The sequence below is a fragment of the Hyaena hyaena genome, unplaced genomic scaffold (genome assembly GCF_003009895.1).
Source record: "Hyaena hyaena isolate Hyena2069 unplaced genomic scaffold, ASM300989v1 scaffold_152, whole genome shotgun sequence".
NCBI classification, from domain to species: Eukaryota; Metazoa; Chordata; class Mammalia; order Carnivora; family Hyaenidae; genus Hyaena; species Hyaena hyaena.
In genome coordinates this window covers 1,661,407-1,681,332 of record NW_024080784.1, presented here as the reverse complement: position 1 = coordinate 1,681,332, position 19,926 = coordinate 1,661,407, and the positions used below count along the sequence as shown (strand labels likewise).

The window sequence follows — 19,926 nt, the reverse complement described above, 5'->3', positions numbered from 1 at the left end:
AGTTCTCAATTTTAGTATTTATTGAAAGGTGGAAGACAAGGAAAATTCCTCTCAAATTCTAAAAACAAATCTTGCATCTTTGCTAAATGTAAAATCATTGTTTTAGATATTTGCTTTACATGACAATGAACTTGTCCAACAAAAAAAGTGAATGCAAGTTTACCAAAACAGTGCTAATCTATTATTTACAGAAATTAACTCACCTGCCATAAGTATTTGGGAAAAAACCGTTTCACTCAGGAACACTAATGAAATACCTTGAAGACCTAACACAAGAAATAAAACTTTTCGTACCTTCCTTGACCCCACCTCCCCTAAGTTATATAATGGATTAAAAATGAATATATGCGGGAATAAACATAGTATTTCCAATAATCTTACACACATGCACACACACATACACACACATACACAGTGTTGTGCTAGATCAACCTAATGTTTATTTAAGGTCAACAGCCTTAGGGACAAGGGAAAAAATGAATATGGCTTTAGTAAAGTTTTCAACTAAATATCACAAATGCTTAATTCTTTTGCTAGCTAACCAGCTAACCTGAGTATGGAAAAGATATTACTTCTTAGATAGCTAAAAAGGTATGAACAAAAGTAATTTAAAAAAAAGAAGAAGAAAAGCACTATAGCAGACACCACTGAGGTACCTTAGTTATTTTTTTAAAGGTCTGTGTATCAATTTAATAATTTACACAATCACTGTTTATATAGCATAAGATCATATAGAAACTACATATTAAGTGCTTTATTATTCTGGTCCAAGAAAGTGGAAATAACAAACAAACAAAAAAACCCCCCAAAAAAGAACTTGTGTTCAGATAAAGAACTGGAATGTACTAACTAGGAAACCATTAACATAATGCAATATTGAAATAGAAATTACTTGTGTGTAACAAAGGTAGTCAGAAAGTTGTCAGATTGAATCTGAAGAGGATTTTAAAATTATAACCCGTAAGACAAGGAACATAGCATTATTCAAGGTGACAAAGCTGTAGCTTGAAGTCTGAGCCCACTGATTTATATTTCACTTCCAGAGAAACGTATGTATTTTATAAAACATTACATTTTCAAAATATGGACAAGTTTTGAGTATTGTTTATAAAAGAAACAATACCTAAAAGCAACCACTGTGGTTGTTTTAGATATGTCTTTTAGGCAAAAGTTTAAGGCTCATAATATTTTGGACGGATACCCTAAAGACCTTTTATTACTGTATGATCTCATGCATCTATGTGTATACTATTGGAAAATTGAAACTAAAAAACATTGTTAAATATATCACCCCCGCAATTAAATAGAGAAAAACAAAAACATTTTAACCACATGCTCTCCTACTTCTCAATACTGATTTGTTATTAACTTTTGTATCCAAAAGGTAGACGCAAATAATAAATTTAGCTTAAAAGAGAAGATTAAAGTGGTGAAGAGCAGGCTAAGGCAGTAACGTATAAACAAAATCCCTATTTACATTATCATGATTTATACCTTCCTTATCCCATGAAAATTCCTATGTTACAAATATATTGATTTCCTATAAACCACTGAGATTTCCTACAATATTTGCCTACCCTTTTAAATTGTGGGCCAGAAATATCACTGCTGCAATTATTTTTTCTGGTGAAATGCCTCTAAGTGGCTTCTTCCTAACCAGAAAGATAAGCAGTTTTATGGGTACCACAAATGAAGCTGGAGCAGAAACAATTTAAATAGTAACACTAGCCCAAAAGAACCACAGTTAAAAGTCATCAACCAAAGTAAGAGCCCAGAAAAATACCAAAGGTAAATAAAATCGGTTTGCAATGAGCAGAGTTCCTTATATCAAAGCATACATTAAAGACATGTGTTTGACTTTCAATTATAGTAGTGGTAGCAGTCTCAATTAGTGCTGAAGTTCATCACTTAAGAGATTTGTTTTAAGCTTTAGGCAGGCACTGGCAATTCTGTTTCTACCCTAATTTTAATTTCTAGAGCTTTTTGGCGGGGGAAAAAAAGTACTCTAAGTTGTTTTCCTTGCTAAGGTAGGGAGAAGGATCCTTAGAAAAATGAGGTAACACATCTTACTTTGTTAGTTATATGTCTGTATATGGCAGCTGAGTCATTGCCCTTAAAAGATTCTGTATTTGTCGTATTTTCCTCTTGTTCTGCAAGAAAAAGTAAAAAAGGATTTTAACTGCTCCCAACTAAACATTCTGTAACTAATTATTTTTACTCAGCTTCTATTAAGTATAGTACAGATGCTGATTGGTAAGAAAATGTTCTCAACTTCTCATTCCATACACTACAGAGAAAATTTAGAGCTATGTAATCTTGTCACGTAACTTCATTAGTTAGAAGAGTTAGATATCACTAACAGACCTTATTTCTCCCAACTTTATAAAACTGTTTCTATTATCTAAACTGCTTTCTTAATGTTGAATATAAATATTTTAAAACGTATTCCAGGGAGTGAGGCTAGGAAGTTTCACATATTCATCTTATTCAGCAATTTAAGAAGTTATGCAAAATATGATATATATATTCCCATACATACACACATATATAAATATGCTTTCATAACTGAATCTCAGTTTTAAAAATGCTTACACAGTGTGGGGAATTTAAATATTCACTAGATTGAATAGGTACATTTGCACTCCATTACCACTCTAAATGGATACACCAGCAGAAACATAATAGACCAAATGATTTAACTGAATTGTCAGTTTGTCTTTTTGCAGACCCAACAGAAAACATATTTATTATTATGAACCTTTATTAAGTGGCTCACATTTCAGTATAAATCACACTAAAAAGATTTTTTAAAAGCTATATACACTACAGTGCTGACACAGTAAAATGAAAAAAAATTGGTATAAATAAGCTCTATGGAAAAGCCTTTAAATTGTCAAAAAAGAATTCTGGCTCATATTACAAAAAATATATATATATATGTTAATGTCAGCTCTATTCTAAAACCTACAATTCCAAATCAAATGATTTTTTAAAGACTCCTTTTGTTTAAACCTGTAATGTTTACAGTGCATCTGGCCCTAAGTGCTTTGATACTTCACAGTTATGGACAGGCACTGAGGAATGTTACAAAGCTACATAAACTCTATTTTGTAACAGACTTGGGAGCAAGTCCTTGGCTTGCTTTCAGAATTCATGAATCTTTATTACATTATTAACTTAAAAAAATTTTTAAATGGTTATGTACAAATTCAGCACAAAATGTCGTCATCTTTCCTATCTTGATTTAAATGTGCTGAACTAGGTTGCCTTGTATCAACTAGACTTATGAGACTTCCAGGACATAATTCTTCCTTTAAATCTTTGTTGGTATTTTCAAATTTAGAGTCCACGTCAATCTTAAATTCTGTAAATTGAACATGATCCAATTTTGCTTTAACATTCTTGCCATCCATGTTCGGTGCTCTAGTCTTTTCAGCAATATAAACATTCACAGGTTCTTCCTTGATTCTTACAGATGCAAGAGGTTCATGTTTAATCTGCTGTAGTTCAGATTTAGAATGAAGTTTGTCTGAAAAATTAGAATCCAAGGAGGGTTTGTTTACAGCACAAAGCATGTGGTCAGTGTGAGGTCCAGGAACTGATGATGTGGAATCTGGTGATGTGCCTTTTTCATGAGTAGCTGTATTCTGAACAGTGTCCTCCTCAAGGTGATATAACTTGAGCCGAACGTGCCATGCTAGACTGCATACAGCTGAAACTGTCTTGAACTGATGAACAACATTCCTTGGGATAAAATAAATGTCATTATCATACAGCTGAATCCTGGCATAGCGGATGCCTTCCCTCCTCAGCTGATTAAGTTTTGCATCATCAACCCACTGGACACACTAAAAAAAGAAACAGGAATACCAGTTAAGTCTTTTCCACAATAAAAATTAAACTGAAGACAGTAATGGTTGAAGATATACCTGGGACAGTGGAGGTTCATGTAAATCTAACTGCATTCGTTGAACTACTTCCAAGAAATCTTCAGCATGAAAACAAATTACATCTTTGGTTATTCGGGGTTGAGCAGGCCTAATAAAGAACATGAAACAGTGAAGAATCTTCCATTAATATTTCACTTGGTTAAGTTCTTATCAAATTTATGGTCAAAACAGAAGTACTTAGAAATAAAATCAAATGTAATTTGATATTTCATACTTAAACAAAGGGATAAAACCATGAGTTTTGGCCTAAACATAAATAGAACAACTTGCCTCATATTTTATTATAGCTATGTATAACCATATTTTGAAAAATGAAAAATAATTTGAATTGGTTAATTATGGGAATCAAAAAGTAAGGGCTTTACCTTAAAAGTCAATACGTCAACAAATTAAATACTAAAGATGAAACTGCTACATAAAAATTAGAGGTAAATATGAGGAAAAGAGAATACTTTCAATAAAGAAATATATAACTGCAATTACATATAAAATTCCTAAATAACTCTTAATAAATTAAGAGACATTCATTAGAAAAGTGCTACTAAACTATTAATACTCTATTTGTGGGGGATTAATAGTGTCTTTAAGATTTAATTCTAAAAAAAATCCCCAAATTCATCAATTAATGAGCAATACACAAATAACATTTTTTACAGAACATGCTAAAAAACAGATTTTGAAATGAAATCCCAAGCAACAGAATTACAAAAAAAGTCATACCAAAACAAATCATAAAAAGATTTTAAAAAAAAAAAAACAGTGATAAAGAGAAAATCTGAAACATATATTGATACAGAGGGAAAGTAGGGTAATATCATCAAGGACAATGATGACACAGTAAGCACCAAGTGAACCTTAGTTTTTCTTTAACTTTAATTAAGACAATTGTTTTCACCTCTAATCACTTAGAAAATCAAACTATTATGGTCAAACCCAAAAGAGTAAAAGTACATTCTAACAATTGAAAAATTCTAATGCAATTATACAATTAGGATATCCAAATAGAGAGAAAAATGAAACTTACTTTCCCCAGAGGAAGGAGAATTACTGAGAAACTTCCCAAGAAAAATTTTAGAAGAAAATCTTTCATTAAAATACCAGTAGTTAAAAAAAAAAAAAAGAAAAAGCAGTAGTTAATACATACCACTCTCCACAGTGCACAGCCTTCAACACTCCAACAGCAGCTGTAGTCTGTCGTTCAAAGCCCTGTCCTATATGATCTGCATGGGCTCTTGTCCTGTCTTCAAAGAGCATCTCACGGGGCTCACTGGTTCGAGGTAGGTACTGCAGGTTTTTTATTTCATTGGTAGTTCTATTAAAATAAAATAACAGATAGACAGATAGGAGGTAGGTAGGCAGGCAGGCAGGCATGAAGGCAGGCAGGCAGATAGACAGAAAGAAAGAAAGACAGACAGACAGACAGACAGACAGAAAGAAAAGAAAGAAAGAAAAAGAAGGAAAGAAAGAAAGAAGGAAGGAAGGAAGGAAAGAAAGAAAGAAAGAAAGAAAGAAAGAAAGAAAGAAAGAAAGAAAGAAAGAAAGAAAGAAAGAAAGGAAGAAAGGAAGAAAGAAAGAAAGAAAGAAAGAGAAAAAGACAGAGGAGGTAGGAAGAGAGGCTGACTTACGTATTAAGGCTTGAAATCACCTTCAAACATTTGTAATGAAGTCCTGAGGCTTAACTGCCATCAAGGATTTAGTAATTACATAATTCAGAGACAAAAGGAAATTTTACATCACCTGCTCCCAAATCAAGTTCTATTTTTAAAATGAACAAGAACAAACAAAAACACATACAATCCCCTACCTTTTCTAACATACCCTTCACAAAAATGTCAGTTGTAAGGTGGATAAACAACTAAATCATAGGTCCTGTGGTTTACCCAGGTTCCCTTCCAGAATCTTTACCTGAGGTTTGGGTCTTATCTGTAGAGCCATGCCTCCCACTCAAATCACATGGCTAATGTAAGATATATTATCTGGAACAAACAGGTAACTTTCAAAAATGGATTAATTAATATTTACATAATACCTACTGTATACCTACCAGGTTCTATCTAGGCACTGCAGCTAGTGAACAAGACAGTAGTGAATAAAACAGACAAGTTCCCTACTCTCACAGGAGTTGATATTCTCGTGAAGACTAACAAATAAATAGGAAGAAAATACCAAGTAATAAGTACTTCCACAAAACATGCATGACTTATTGGAGGTAGAAAGGAAAACCTTAGCTCCCTCTTAAAGGACAGCCACCTGCATTCCCCTACCATTCACCTAGATATGCATACAGAAGCTGCTACTTAGTCTCATTCAATGCAAAAACCCTCTAATTGTGCTGCAAAAGGGGAAAAGGGTGAGAAGAATTTCTTTGACAGGAGTCATCGTCTTGTTATCATCTTCCTGTGCAGTTTCCTGTTGCTTTCAAAGACAAATCCAGATTGCCCCCATAATTTTCTCCTCTCATCCTAGTCTTAACCCCTAGAATCACTCTTTCTTATTAGTTCTCTAATTTCCCACCATCCATCTCTCCTACTTATTGCTCTTTGTGCACTCTTGTATTACACTTTTTCAACACACACAAACACACACACATGCAGATGATGCTACATCATATTTTTTTCCCTTTGTGACTATGTTCTATAGGTGTCAGAAAGCTAGATGATGATTCCTATGGAAAGCTAACAGGCTTTCAAGCCTACAACTCTGGTGTCATTAACACCACATTCTAATAAATTAAAACTTTAGATGAAGCATTTAGCACAGTGCCTTGGCCAATGTTGTTATCAGTTAGTCAGACTACGTGATATGAAATCATCACATGTATATGGTTTCTAATCCCTAAGGGCAGGGAGTTTCCTCAGAGGGCTGGTGAACTCCCTTAAATTACATGTAAAACTCTGTATATCTGCACTGTTCTGGGGACAGGCTTTCAGATTCTCAAAATGATTTATATATCCAAGTTAAGAACCATGAGAAACACACCAATTTTGTCATTTTATCATTTACTACCAACTTATATAATAAATCATCCAACCAACAAATATTTACTAAACACCAGGCACTCTGTTTAAGTGCTAGAGACACATTAGTAACAAGCACAACAGACTTCCTGTCCTCATGCAACCTACAGTTTACTCAGTGACTATTTTCCTTTTTTCTTTTCTTTTTAAACTAATAATCACTTTAATTAATAATATAACATCTATGGATATAAAAAAACGTATCATCTCCACCATCACCCACTCCAATGTTAACTTAGTGTACATTTTTCCACATTTTTCTCTGTACTCACATAAATATATACTTATACACATTTATTTCTTTTCATAAAAATACAATCATAATGGCCATATTACTCTTCACTTTGCACTTTTAAAAATGTCACGAAAATCCTTCCAAATCAACGGACACAAATAATTCATTTATTTTAACTATTTCAACATATTCTTTTTTTTAAAGATTTTTTAAGTAGTCTTTACATTCAACATGGGACTCAAACTCACAACCCCAAGGTCAAGAGTTGCATGAGCCACTGATGGAGCCAGCCAGGAGGAGTCCCAAAGGAATGGATATATAACATCTTTTAAGATTTTATTTCACCATATTTTTAATAGGAATGTGCCAAAATGTATTCAACCATTCCACTGTTAATGGGCACTGAGACCATTTTAAACTCTATTTCTCACTACCAAGAATGCTGCAATTAATATTCTTTTATACATACATTTACCTTTAGTGATTTCACTTCTTAAGACAGATTCCCAAAAGTAGTCGTGCTGGATCAAATAGTATTTATGCATTAAACTTCATGAGCTATTGTTAAATTGCTTTCACAGAATGATCATAGCAGCTCACCTTTCTACCAACAATATATAAATAAATGATCCTGTTTCCTTTACCTCCCAGCCTCTAATACTTTANTTTTTTTTTTTTTTTTTTTTTTTTTTTTTTTTTTTTTTTTTTTTTTTGGCCAATGTAATAGGTAAAAATAGTATCTCAAGATTCTTTTAATACAACTGGCTGAGGCCTATTTTTCTACCAGGTTGTGTTACATTTTTGTTGTCAATTTGGGAATGTTCTTTGTATATTAACTTTAGTCTGGCACACATTTATAAATGTTTTAGTCCAGTCTGTCACAGTTTTGAACTTAGTTGTTGATGTCTTTTCTCTCACAAACAGTATTACTATTATATATTTCTAACTTGCTCAGTCTCGCCTAGGTTTAAAGGTTTTATTCTTATATTTTAATTTTTTATCTATTATGTTCAAATCTCTGACTTCCTGTATAAGGGCTATGGCTTTGTTTTCTTTCAAATGGACTTCAATTATGCCAACATTAATCTTCCTTTTCCCATCTATCTCATACATTAAAGTCCCATCATACTTCGATCTATTTGGATAATCTTTCGTATTCCAATGATCTTTTTGAGCTTTATAATTTTTAATATCTAGTAACACAAGGTCCCCCTCACTTATTTTGTCTTTCACAGTTTTCTTGGATATTTGTTGACTTTAATAGTCTTCCTTCTGAAGTTTAAAATCATTAAATCCTGTGCTGGAAGTGTGAGTCCAAGTGGAATGCTAAAAATTTCAAAGGACACTCATTTTTATCCAATCTAGAACATAGCAGGGTTTTCCATTTGTTTAGGTTATTATTTTATATCCTCTAGGAGATGTAGTTTTCTTAAAATGGGTTCTGAATATTTCTTATTAAATTTATGCCAAGATAGTTTATGTCTTTGATGTAAATGACATTTTTATCCATTCCTAGTTACAATTTATTGTCATTTGCCTACATTACTCAAGCCTCATTTATATTTGATATTTTATAAAAGATTTTATCAGCATATGTAGCCATTTTTGAATTTACATTCCAAGTATGCTCTAAACCTTCCCTTCCTTCTTTCTCCAGTTTCCAACTAACACACGCACACCCCCAACATACAAACATCTATCCCTGGCAATAAAAATTTGTATTCAACATACCTTTTCCTTTTGAAAGGTGACTTTGGCATATCAGCCACAGGGATCATTTGTTCTCCTGGGCGTACCCACATGATGGGACCGTCATCACTGTCTTTTCGACTCTCTAATTTTAGACTAGACAGTGTCCCCCATGGCAGTGTACACTAGAGGCAAATAATTACACAGAAACCAATTATTTTCAATTGCATCTTCAAATATACATTAAAGAATACTGCCCCCTTGACAAACTTTCATAAACACCTTTATACTTATACATTTAAAATACATACCTATATTGAATATATTCCTATGTATTCATACATTTTCCTTCAACAAATTCTATTTCAAACATATCAAGAGTAATTATTTTCAGATGGTTCACTCCTCTAACCCTGGCAGAAATATGATTTACTATATTCATCATTTGTTATTCCTCCTTCTACCAAATAAAAGGGTCATATAATGTTAATAAGTTGGCAAAATAAGCATGTGTTCTCCATGAGAATCCAGAAAAATGAACTACTAAGTTTTAAAAACCTGGTATCTCCAAAAAAAAAAAAAAGGATACCTCATTGTAGTTATAATCAAGACCTAACAAAACAAAAAGAAAAACCAAACCAAAGTCAAAATTTATTTCTGTTTAGTAGTTACTTGAAGAGGTTGTTGGTCTAAAAGCAACTTTGCTTTTAAAAAGAAAAGATGGGGCGCCTGGGTGGCTTAGTTGGTCAAGCATCCGACTTCAGCTCAGGTCATGATCTCATGGTTCCTGGGTTTGAGTCCCGTGTTGGGCTCTGTGCTGACAGCTAGCTCAGAGCCTGGAGTCTACTTCAGATTCTGTGTCTCCTTCTCTCTCTGACCCTCCCCTGTTCACGCTGTCTGTCTGTCTGTCTCTCTCTCTCTCAGAAATAAAACATTAAAAAAATTTTTTTAAATAAAAAAAAGACAGAAAAAATGTCTAAGGGCCATTGTCCTGGTAATGGTGAGAATGGCATTTTAAAAAACATTTATTCCATCTCCTTCCAAGAAAGGGACTGTCACATAAAACTTCTCCTAAAAGAATGCATTTAGGGGTGCCTGGGTGGCTCAGTCGGTTGAGCATCTGACTTCAGCTCGGGTCATGATTTCATGGTTTGTGGGTTCGAGCCCCGCATCGGGCTCTGTGTTGACAGCTAGCTCAGAGCCTGGAGCCTGTCTTCAGATCTGTGTCTCCCTCTCTCTCTGACCCTCCCCTGCTCATGCTGTCTGTCTCTCTCTCTCAAAAATAAATAAAACATTTAAAAAAACTAAAAAAAGGAATGCATTTAATTCATTTGCTTTTAAAACTAAATCTGAAACATTGATGTTTTTAAACAATAGTATTTTTTTAAATTTAAAGTTTATTTATTTTGAGAAAGAATGAGACAACAAGGGGAGAGAGAGAGAAGAAAGAGAATCCCAAGCAGGCTCTGTGCCTGACGTGGGGCTTAAAATCACGACCTGTGAGATCATGAACTGGGCTGAAACCGAGTCAGACGCTCAAGCAAGTGAGCCACCCAGGTGCCCCTAAATGATGGCATTTTAAAAATACCACTTAAAATAAATGCCATCAAATTCCATGATCTCACTAGTTGGGAAAAATAGAAAAATAACAAAAGGCTTAAAGAAATAAAAAAGAAAATGTAAGGGGAATGGAGTGAAAAAAATAAGTTAGAAAAGATATGTATACACACATAGATTAGAAAATGGAACAAGTACAAGTTACAAAAGAAGAGATCTACAATATTAGGTAGCAAATATTAGAGATAAATGATCATGTCACATTCTGACCTTTAAATTACTGATCAAAAAACTATATAGCTCAGTAATTTCTCTCTCAGTGGAACAGTCCCAGCAGCTCACAAGAAGAAATATTTTCTAGAATGCAGAGATTATTGAAAAAAAAATAAAAGGAATCTGGCTAGAAATCATTTAAAGGGGTCTTAAAGCTACATAGTCTAAATGTAATGTTTTATGGATGAGAAAACTGAAGTCTAGAAAGTTTAAATGGCTTGCCCATCCCAGGTAAGTAGAGCCAAGATTGAAATACAGATGTACAACTTCCTGAGCCAGTTTTCCACAAGGGCAAACTACCATTCCTTTGTCCTAAACATTTAATTTGTAAGCATCCTTTTGTAATTCTTAAATCCTCTGGTACTCAGTAGATAAAAAGCTAACAAACAGATGGAACCTAATTTCCTAAAGTGGGAGCAACAGGCAAATGTTATTTTGGTTCACCACTCAGCTCTGCCGTTATAATCAGTACCTGAGAAGTCATGTGTACACACACTACATAAGAGTTCTATTTCTGAAACACCATGATTTGTGCCACCCATACCATGAAAATGACACCCACAATTTAGACTACTTGATATTGTTTTCTCTTACTTTTAAAAATGGCGAATCTTCCAACATGTCAAGGAACTCAGGGAAGTAATCTCCCACTTCTTCATCAACTGCTCCCACCAAGCTGATCTGTCGCATTGGGCCAGCTCTATAAGTACCGTGAGAATATGTTCTTTTTACCTGAAGGATATGGATTTAATTAAAAGTTATACGTAAGATAATGCTTGCTATCATTCTGTAATACTAAATTATATTGTCTGAGAACATAAGAACATAATGTGAGGTAAACAAAACAAAACAGCCTTTACAAATAGGAAAAAAAAGGCATGGAAAAAAATCAATACTAAAGCTATTTTACCTTCTCTAGCTATTCCTCCATACTGCTTATAAAAACACAGAGATCAACAGCATAATTCTATACATTAACTTCTCACAATACAGTTCATTATTTGATCTATAAGGTCAATTAAATTATATTAAAAAGTTTATATACCTAATTTTTCCTAAATGCCTCATATCTTTTTATTGGAATTTCCCCCCTGAAGTGTTACATTTATCCAATTTATCCAGTGGTCTGTATGTCTGAAAGGCCATTAGGAATCATTTTCCCTTCTACATCATACCATGTTACTTAAGATCCAGCTTTATTTCTATGATTAACTCTAATAAAAACTACTAGAGATTGAGAATCTGGAGTCTTGGGTTCCAACTCTACCTTTATCTACCACCTATGTGACCTTCAGAAATCTTAAATTCCTTGAGTTTTAGTTTCTTTAAGTGGAATGATTCATCTCAGATTGAAGAACACTTAACAATTATATAAAGCTACAAAGCCACCTGCACAATGGAGCAAATGGGCAGCATTCTTTGAGTATCAAGTCGAATAAAAACAAACCCACACCTCAAGAATCTTGGTACTTGAATTCTGACAAGCACATTTAAATCCTGCAAAGAAATCGATGCTTTTTCAATATCCTAATGTGAGTAAACAAAAATCTTTATAAGGCAAAACAACTTCTTTCATAAACTTTAGGCAAAATCCTAATAATCTTTCTAATCTCTGGATTAGCCTTTGTGGGCACTAAATTTAGGGAGATCAAAGTGTCTCACTTTGCCTGGGTCTCCTGCAGTTTTAAAATTCAAAGTCCTATATATCTCAGGAGGCAAACCTGGAATGGTGAGGCTTTTAACACGTCATGGACACACTCTAAAAGATAGTCACATCATAAAGCAAATCCTTACTATCACAGCTGGTATAGACAGTCTTATGTATCCAAGAATCTAAGCCCTCTCAACCCCATACTTAAAAACCAATGAGGGGCGCCTGGGTGGCTCAGTCGGTTAAGCATCTGACTTCAGCTCAGGTCATGATCTCACTGTTTGTGGGTTTGAGCCCCGTGTCAGGCTCTGTGCTGACAACTCAGAGCCTGGAGCCTGTTTCAGATTCTGTGTCTCCCTCTCTCTCTGCCCCTCCCCCACTCATGCTCTCTCTCTGTCTCAAAAATAAATAAACTATAAAAAATTAAAAATAAATAAATAAAATAAAAACCAATGATAATAAAAATTCTGTGATAATAGAGTAATTTGACTCAAATACCAGGGGATTTTATTTCATTTTTATAATAATCAGTGAAAGCAATTAACAATGAGACATTAATTCCTTAATAAGTTTATTTACCAGAATTCCAAATTTAAGTTTTGATTAACTGTCAAAAACTCACTTCTTAGAACTCACTTCTTAGAACCATAAAACATTCTTCCAATCCTCAAGTTACAAAAAGAAAATTGAGAGTTCTGTGTCCCCATTTTGTACGCACGCCCCATTTTCCTGTCTTCCAAAAGTTCTTAGCATCTTCTATAACTGACAGAACTAAAAGTTAAGATCTGGCTGTAAGAGGTTTTAGATGATTACATGTACTAACAGTACTACAAGAAAATTAGTCACCAGTATGCATTTCTGTAATGTAGTCTAACAAAGCTAAGGGTTATTATCAATTCAAAATTAAGCAAATTTACCAGAACGGACATAACATTAATTCTATTAGGTGATTCTGAGTTTGTGTCTCAGTTTTGGATCTGCAAATGATTGTATTAGAAGACCTCATGGCCATTCAGTGAAATCAAACTACTTACACCACAAAACTCAAAATTCTCCAAGTGCTTTGAAATACATCCTTTAACTTGTAAAAGTCACATAAAGATGATAATATTTCCACTTCAAACAAATAAAATTTCTGTGCCTCAAATCTCCTTAATTTGTTAACTCCAATAACTCATCTAACTCATTAACTAGTTCTGGGGTACCTGGGTGGCTCAGTCTTAGGTTAAGCATCCAACTTTGGCTCAGGTTACAATCTCCCAGTTCGTGAGTTCGAGTTCTGCGTCGGGCTCCGTGCTGACAGCTAACAGCCTGCTTCAGTTTCTGTGTCTCTCTCTTTGCTCCTCTCCTGCTAACACACATTCTCTCTCTCTCTCTCAAATAAAATCATTAACTAGTTCTAACAAAGCCAAATCAAGGAAGTCCTTGCTATCCAGTTGGTTCATCCTATGACATCAAAATATCAACAACGATCAACTGAATAATTGGGGCAGTGACTCAATGATCAAATAAATAATTTGGGTAAGGAGGAATCTTCAATGATCAAATTCTTCTAAAATACTAAGCATACTCAATTTATAAGCTCTCCTAAAGAAATGGGTACTTTGAACATACTTTTCAAGAAAAGTCAAATGGGTGGATGGTCCACTAGGCTTTTTTTCCAAGAGGATAAGTGCAAAAATTAAATGTGTACATATAAAAGATAATACCATGAAAGAGTGTTCTTTAATGTGAACGTTAGGAGTCAAAGATTATCTTCTCTGAGGAAATGTAAATGTGAAATGATAACAACTTATGTAATAGGTAAAAACAGGTCTTACTATATATGAAATAATTCATTTCGCAAATAATTGAGGTACTTTTTTGAGTTCTACCAAGCAGCAGCCATGCAATTCAAACTGCTTCAATCCTACGAAAAACAAAACACTACTAAAAGCATTATTAAACTATAGAGAAGAAAGGATCATAAGTTATCAGAAAACCAGAGCTGATTATTAAAAAATTTAACATTCAGCCCTATTAGAGTATAATTTCTGTGTTTAAATGTTAAGTAAAAACATGTATCATTTAGTAACTGAAAAACTGGGTAAAGCTTCTTGGATGATAATATTAAAGACAAATGATAATGTTTTATCTTATAACTTAAGTACTTCACTAACTTTGACTTAACCAAATGTTAACTAGATGTTATCTTAGGCTAGAATGATTATTAATTGAAGGGAACATTACTGACCTAGTCATCTCATTGCATTCAAATTACCTTTACATTAATTTCTAAGTTATAAACGTTGTTGTTTCTTTGAAACTAAAATGAAACACATCTAAATGAATACAGGCATAAATATTAAAAACTTTAACATAATACACTAAATACATTAGAACAAACTTGATTCCCCCTCCCACCATTTCTATTTTGAGGCTATCTAAAAAGAGCCTATATCTTTTGATGTTTTAAAATATGGCCCTATTATAAGTCATAAATATTTCAAAAGACAATGTGGAAAAACTGAATTTTCAAGAGTAAAGTAATATAGACTCTACTTGTCAGCTTATAATCTTAAATACTGTATTTGAATCTTTATAGTTCTTGTCACCTCATGACAAGCTACATATATATAATATGTGAAATTTACTTGCACACATAATTTGCTATAATAGTACAGGTCTTTCTCCTTTTCACCAAAATGTGCTAAAACTGTAAAGTACATCCTATTTAACTACTATTAAAATCACAATAAATTCTACTAAAAGTATGGTCTTTATATAAACTATATATACTTATCTATCATGTTCAAAAACAGCTATTTTCATCCAAGACATTTATTCTCTAAATATTAAAAATAATAATCTGATGACCTAATACAATGGATACAAATATATTTAAATTTAAAACTAATTTTTAAAAATTAAACTGAAGTCATCAAAATCTTAGAAAATTTCACAAAAGTAATTTTGTGAAAGCAATCTTTTAAAATACACTGTAATATAACTTAATTATGTACCAATAAACACAACTTTGTAGTTTCATAACCCAATATTCAAACATACACTAAATCAGTCAGAATCACTAATTTAATGTTTTAAGCATGGCAAATTTACACATAACAATGCATTCAAATTCAAAAAGGTCTCTCTTGGTGAAATATAAAGAGGACACTTAAGTGGTTAAAACAAAATATAAGAATGTAATCCACACACCTTTCACAAAAAAGTAAGTACCTCTTGATTTAGGTGTCACCTATTTTACTGCAATACTATATAGCAAATATCCCCTCTTACATGGAATGAAATTAAATCTACAATATCGTAAGATTAAAAAACCTCAATTCTCCAAAAAACATCTATTTAACAATTATAACTAAAAGAGGCGGGGAGGAGGAAACAGGTCAAGGTCTAAAGGATCTCTGGATCGCCAAAATAAACACCATAAAACCATGACTCTTACAAGGGTCTCTTCTGACGTTATGTTTCTACAGCAGGCACAATCCTAACTAATCTCTAAAATCATAAAGGATAAGAAATCACGAATGTGAAGGGGGAAGGGAAGGCAAGGACCAAGCATACATATTTATACCTCCCCTAGGATGTCAGTATTAGAGCATCAGAATGACAAACCTAGACTGACGACAGAGTTAAATTTTATTGCACATGCTCAGTAAAAAGGGTATTTTCATTAAAATCATGGTAACTAAAACTATGGGCTTCCATTATCAGGAAAAATCACCTATCTGGAAAACATCGCATTCTGATGAGATTGGACATGAGATTACTTTATTTGCTTTGATTCACTTCATTAAACAGCAGTCAAGCCATCAGTTTTCTGATGCAGTTAAAAAATCTACTAGAAAATATCAAAACGTGTCACTGCTTTAAAACATACCCTATATGCTTCCTTAAAAAAATGCATTTTTACAAAGAGTACACATATTTTTCCTCTCAATTAAGGTGTGCCCTTTTAAAAGACAACACAGTAAGAGACAAGCAATACTTCTGCTTATATTTAAATACTTAAGTTCATATTTAAATAGTGCCTGTTAGAAGCAGATGGAATATTTTTAATCTAAATCTCCTCCCATAGCTCCCTTCACCCTCAAAACCTACCACCATCATGAATGCATGTTTACCTTTCCTCTCATATATTCTTTATAAATGTTATAAAGGGAAAGAAAAAGCAAGAATAGGAGACTTCTTATACCCAATGTCTGTTTAAGTGTCAATAACAAAGTCTAAGAAGTTCTGCTTAACAAGAAATGAACTGATTAATTAAATCATGTTTAAATTAAATCCTATTTATTATTCCTCATGAAAAGTAATCTTTAAAATAAATGAACAAAAAGAAGATCTAACGATCCTGAGATCAGCCTGCTACAAAAAGGAAAAAGTAGTCTTTCCGACAAAGAAAAACACTGCCAAAAATAAATCTCTAAGACTCAAAACTTTTATTTTATGTATAAATATTGTTACAAGGGAAGAAGCAAATATGTAATAAGTAATTCAAAAAAACATGAAGACTCACTTGAAACAACTTGCTGTTTCATAAAATATGCTTCCTGATATGTCAGCCCCTGATAAGAGGATTCAGTATAGTCCAATAAATTTGGGAAACTGTTCCATGTGTGGAAGGTTTACCACACACACGGACTGTTAGCATTTCTGAGACGTCTCATGGTAAACATAACTTATTTGACCCAACATTACACAAACTATTCTGACTTCAAAATCTGTTTTTCTCATAGCTGTTTTAGCATACCTATCAACATCCTGAGACAGTAAAGGTTCCACAGAATAATAGTGAGCCATAATAAATACAGAAGATATTACAGATGTTCCTAGCTAGTTAGTATCAGCATCAAACTGAAGAAAACACAAAAACAGAATAGTTCTCAGAACCAAAAATTGAGGGGGTGAGGGCAGAAGAGGCTGTCAATTCTGCTGAATGTTTTGAGAGAAGGGGGGAAGGAGAGGGAAAGTCTTATTAAAAAAAAAAAAAAAGTTAGCTCATCACATTCTTACTGAGGCAAATCTAAAATCTACTTAATGAGTGTGCCACAAGGGGGAGCCATTCCCCACCACATCTGGCATATCCTCTCAAATCAAAATCTAACAGGTAATGGTGACATTTAGTCAACATTCTCTTTCAAAAATATATGCATGTAACTTCAACTAAAATAAAGATAAAAATGTTATTATTAATTTTTAACACAGTACAGTGACGGAGAAAGTTCCCTTTCTCATTTAGAGCTGGCACTTGCCACAGTCATGTTTTGCATAGATCTGCTCCTAAGCATTCAAGGAAGACGTGGCAGGCACAAATGGTCAAAATTGAAATTTAATACAAATGCAGCCAATGGTTCAAAGATGGCATATCAAATTTTTTTTACTGGCCTAAAACATTGAATGACCCCAGGAAGAAGCCAACTAATGTTAACTGTCTCATCATGCAGAGGGACAAAGCTTAACAGATCAGATTTAATAACTGTTTCACTATTATCAACTATTTAATCATGAGTTAACACCGTAACCTAAGTTATTTTATATAAACAACCCAGAACCAAGATGAAATAATAAACAGGATTCAGAGTTGGAGGGGAAAGGGAAGTTAGAAGACAAGAGCTCCAGTTTTCATATTCTCACAGCTCCAAATACAGGGTTCAGAGTATGTACGGATTAAATACTGAATGACAAGAAAGAAATCTCATTTATACCCTGACAGATAAAACTCCTGTCTTACTTGCCATTTTGTCTCCTGACTCAAATGAATATTTGAACAAAATGGAGATGGTAGAAAAATGAGGACAAATGTGGAGACTTGCAAATAACCACCAAAGATTTTTCCCAAGTAGGTATGATCACTTTTGTTTTTAACTTTTTAAAAAATGTTTATTTTTGAGAAAGAGAGAGAGAGTGGAACCGGGGGAGGGGCAGAGAGAGAGGGAGAGACACAGAATCCAAAGCAAGCTCCAGGCTCCAAACTGTCAGCACAGAGCCCAACACGGGGCTCAAACTCACCACCCTTGAGATCATGACCTGAGCCGAAGTCGGATGCTTAACTGACTAAGCCACCCAGGCGGCCCTGTATGCTCACTTCTAACCAACGTGACTGCACCAGTCCTGTCATGAAGAATTGAATCTGGGCTTGGCGATTTCACTTCCCTTGGCCAGTGGACATTAGCAAACACAACAGAAGCTGAGGCCTGTGCGCTAGGGATTGCCCTCCTTCTGCTCTGTGGAATCGTACGCCTACCACCATGTGCAAGAGCCCAGGCTAACCCACTACATGCTGAGAGAAATGTGATCATCATTCCGGCTGACAGTGCACCAACCACTGGACATACAAACAGGATCTCCTAAGACCAACTAACCTGCCAGTCACCAGATGTGGATGAAGCCATTCAGTGCCAGCCAACCTGACAGAGACCTTAAGAACTCTGCAGACAGCCCGAAGAATTGTGAGAAATCACTTTAAGTCATTAAGTTTTAAAGGTTTTGTTTGCTCCAGCAAAATAACTGATGATATAGTTAGGTTATGAACTTACAACCAAAATCCATGTATATATGTTTCTGTTCTCAAATAGAGTTTTATCATACAGTTTGACTGACATTATATCACTAACCTCATAGCCACAACATTACTGACGTGACATGACCTATTAAAACAACATATAATCCACATGGTCTTTAAATTTTTCAGGCAACCTGCAAGGATACAGGTGAAGATGGAAAACATAATTACACAAGTAAAATGAATTCTAAAACCAAAATAATTCAAAGTCTAGGATATCTCAATCCTCTGTCACTGCCATATGTGTGTGTGTGCACTATGTGTACACTATGTGTACACACACACACAAATACACAAAAAATTTCAAATTAACACATTTCAGGGATAAAGCCTGAACAGGTGCAAAAAAGAGTTTTTGTGAAAACTACAGAATAGTATTACAAAGACAAACACTAAAAAGATCTAGGAATGGTTACATAATTTGTCATCTTTTAGTTTCCAAAGAATTGAGGACAAATGAATTTTGGTTGCTCAGATTTTAATCAGGGAAGAAGGGAGAAAGAAGGGAGAGAGGGAAGGGAGTGAGGGACAGAAACAAACTAGTCTCATGAGGATGGACTTAGTTTGGGTTCCACAAGCCACTGGTAGTCAGGACCATCAGGCTGTACTATGAACAGCTACAATAACAATTTTATATCAAATATATAGCGACCTTGCTGGTGGTATTACTTCCTTGGGTGTGATCTAACCTTGGGCAAATGAGGACCTATTTTAGGTTGAAATTGAAGGGGTTTTATTTACATTTTAAGCTCCAATATTTGCACAGAGTATAATATTACAATATAAGAAAATAGCAAAAAACATATTTTAACATTTATTATACTGTTTTATCCACTAAAAAATAGGGCTAATCATTATAGATACTATCATTATCATGAATTTCATTTTTTTGTTAAATTTTTTTAAAGTTTATGTATTTATTTTGAAGAGAGAGAAGTGCACATGCACATACATGCAAGGAGGGTAGGGGCGGGGGGGGAGAGGGGGGAGAG

At 33.9% G+C, this 19,926-nt stretch overlaps 1 protein-coding gene across 1 annotated transcript in view; it reads right to left on the bottom strand.

The window, feature by feature from the left end:
* The window catches only part of RSBN1L (round spermatid basic protein 1 like), a 73,504-nt gene continuing 53,578 nt past the window's right edge, over nucleotides 1-19,926 (bottom strand). Inside the window, exons 4-8 of the mRNA XM_039239105.1 lie at nucleotides 11,316-11,453; nucleotides 8,934-9,076; nucleotides 5,095-5,262; nucleotides 3,930-4,038; nucleotides 1-3,848 (exon numbers count right to left, since the gene is read on the bottom strand). Of these exons, the coding sequence (XP_039095036.1) occupies nucleotides 3,210-3,848; nucleotides 3,930-4,038; nucleotides 5,095-5,262; nucleotides 8,934-9,076; nucleotides 11,316-11,453 (1,197 nt within the window). The 3' untranslated portion in view covers nucleotides 1-3,209. The remainder of the gene's footprint in view (nucleotides 3,849-3,929; nucleotides 4,039-5,094; nucleotides 5,263-8,933; nucleotides 9,077-11,315; nucleotides 11,454-19,926) is intronic.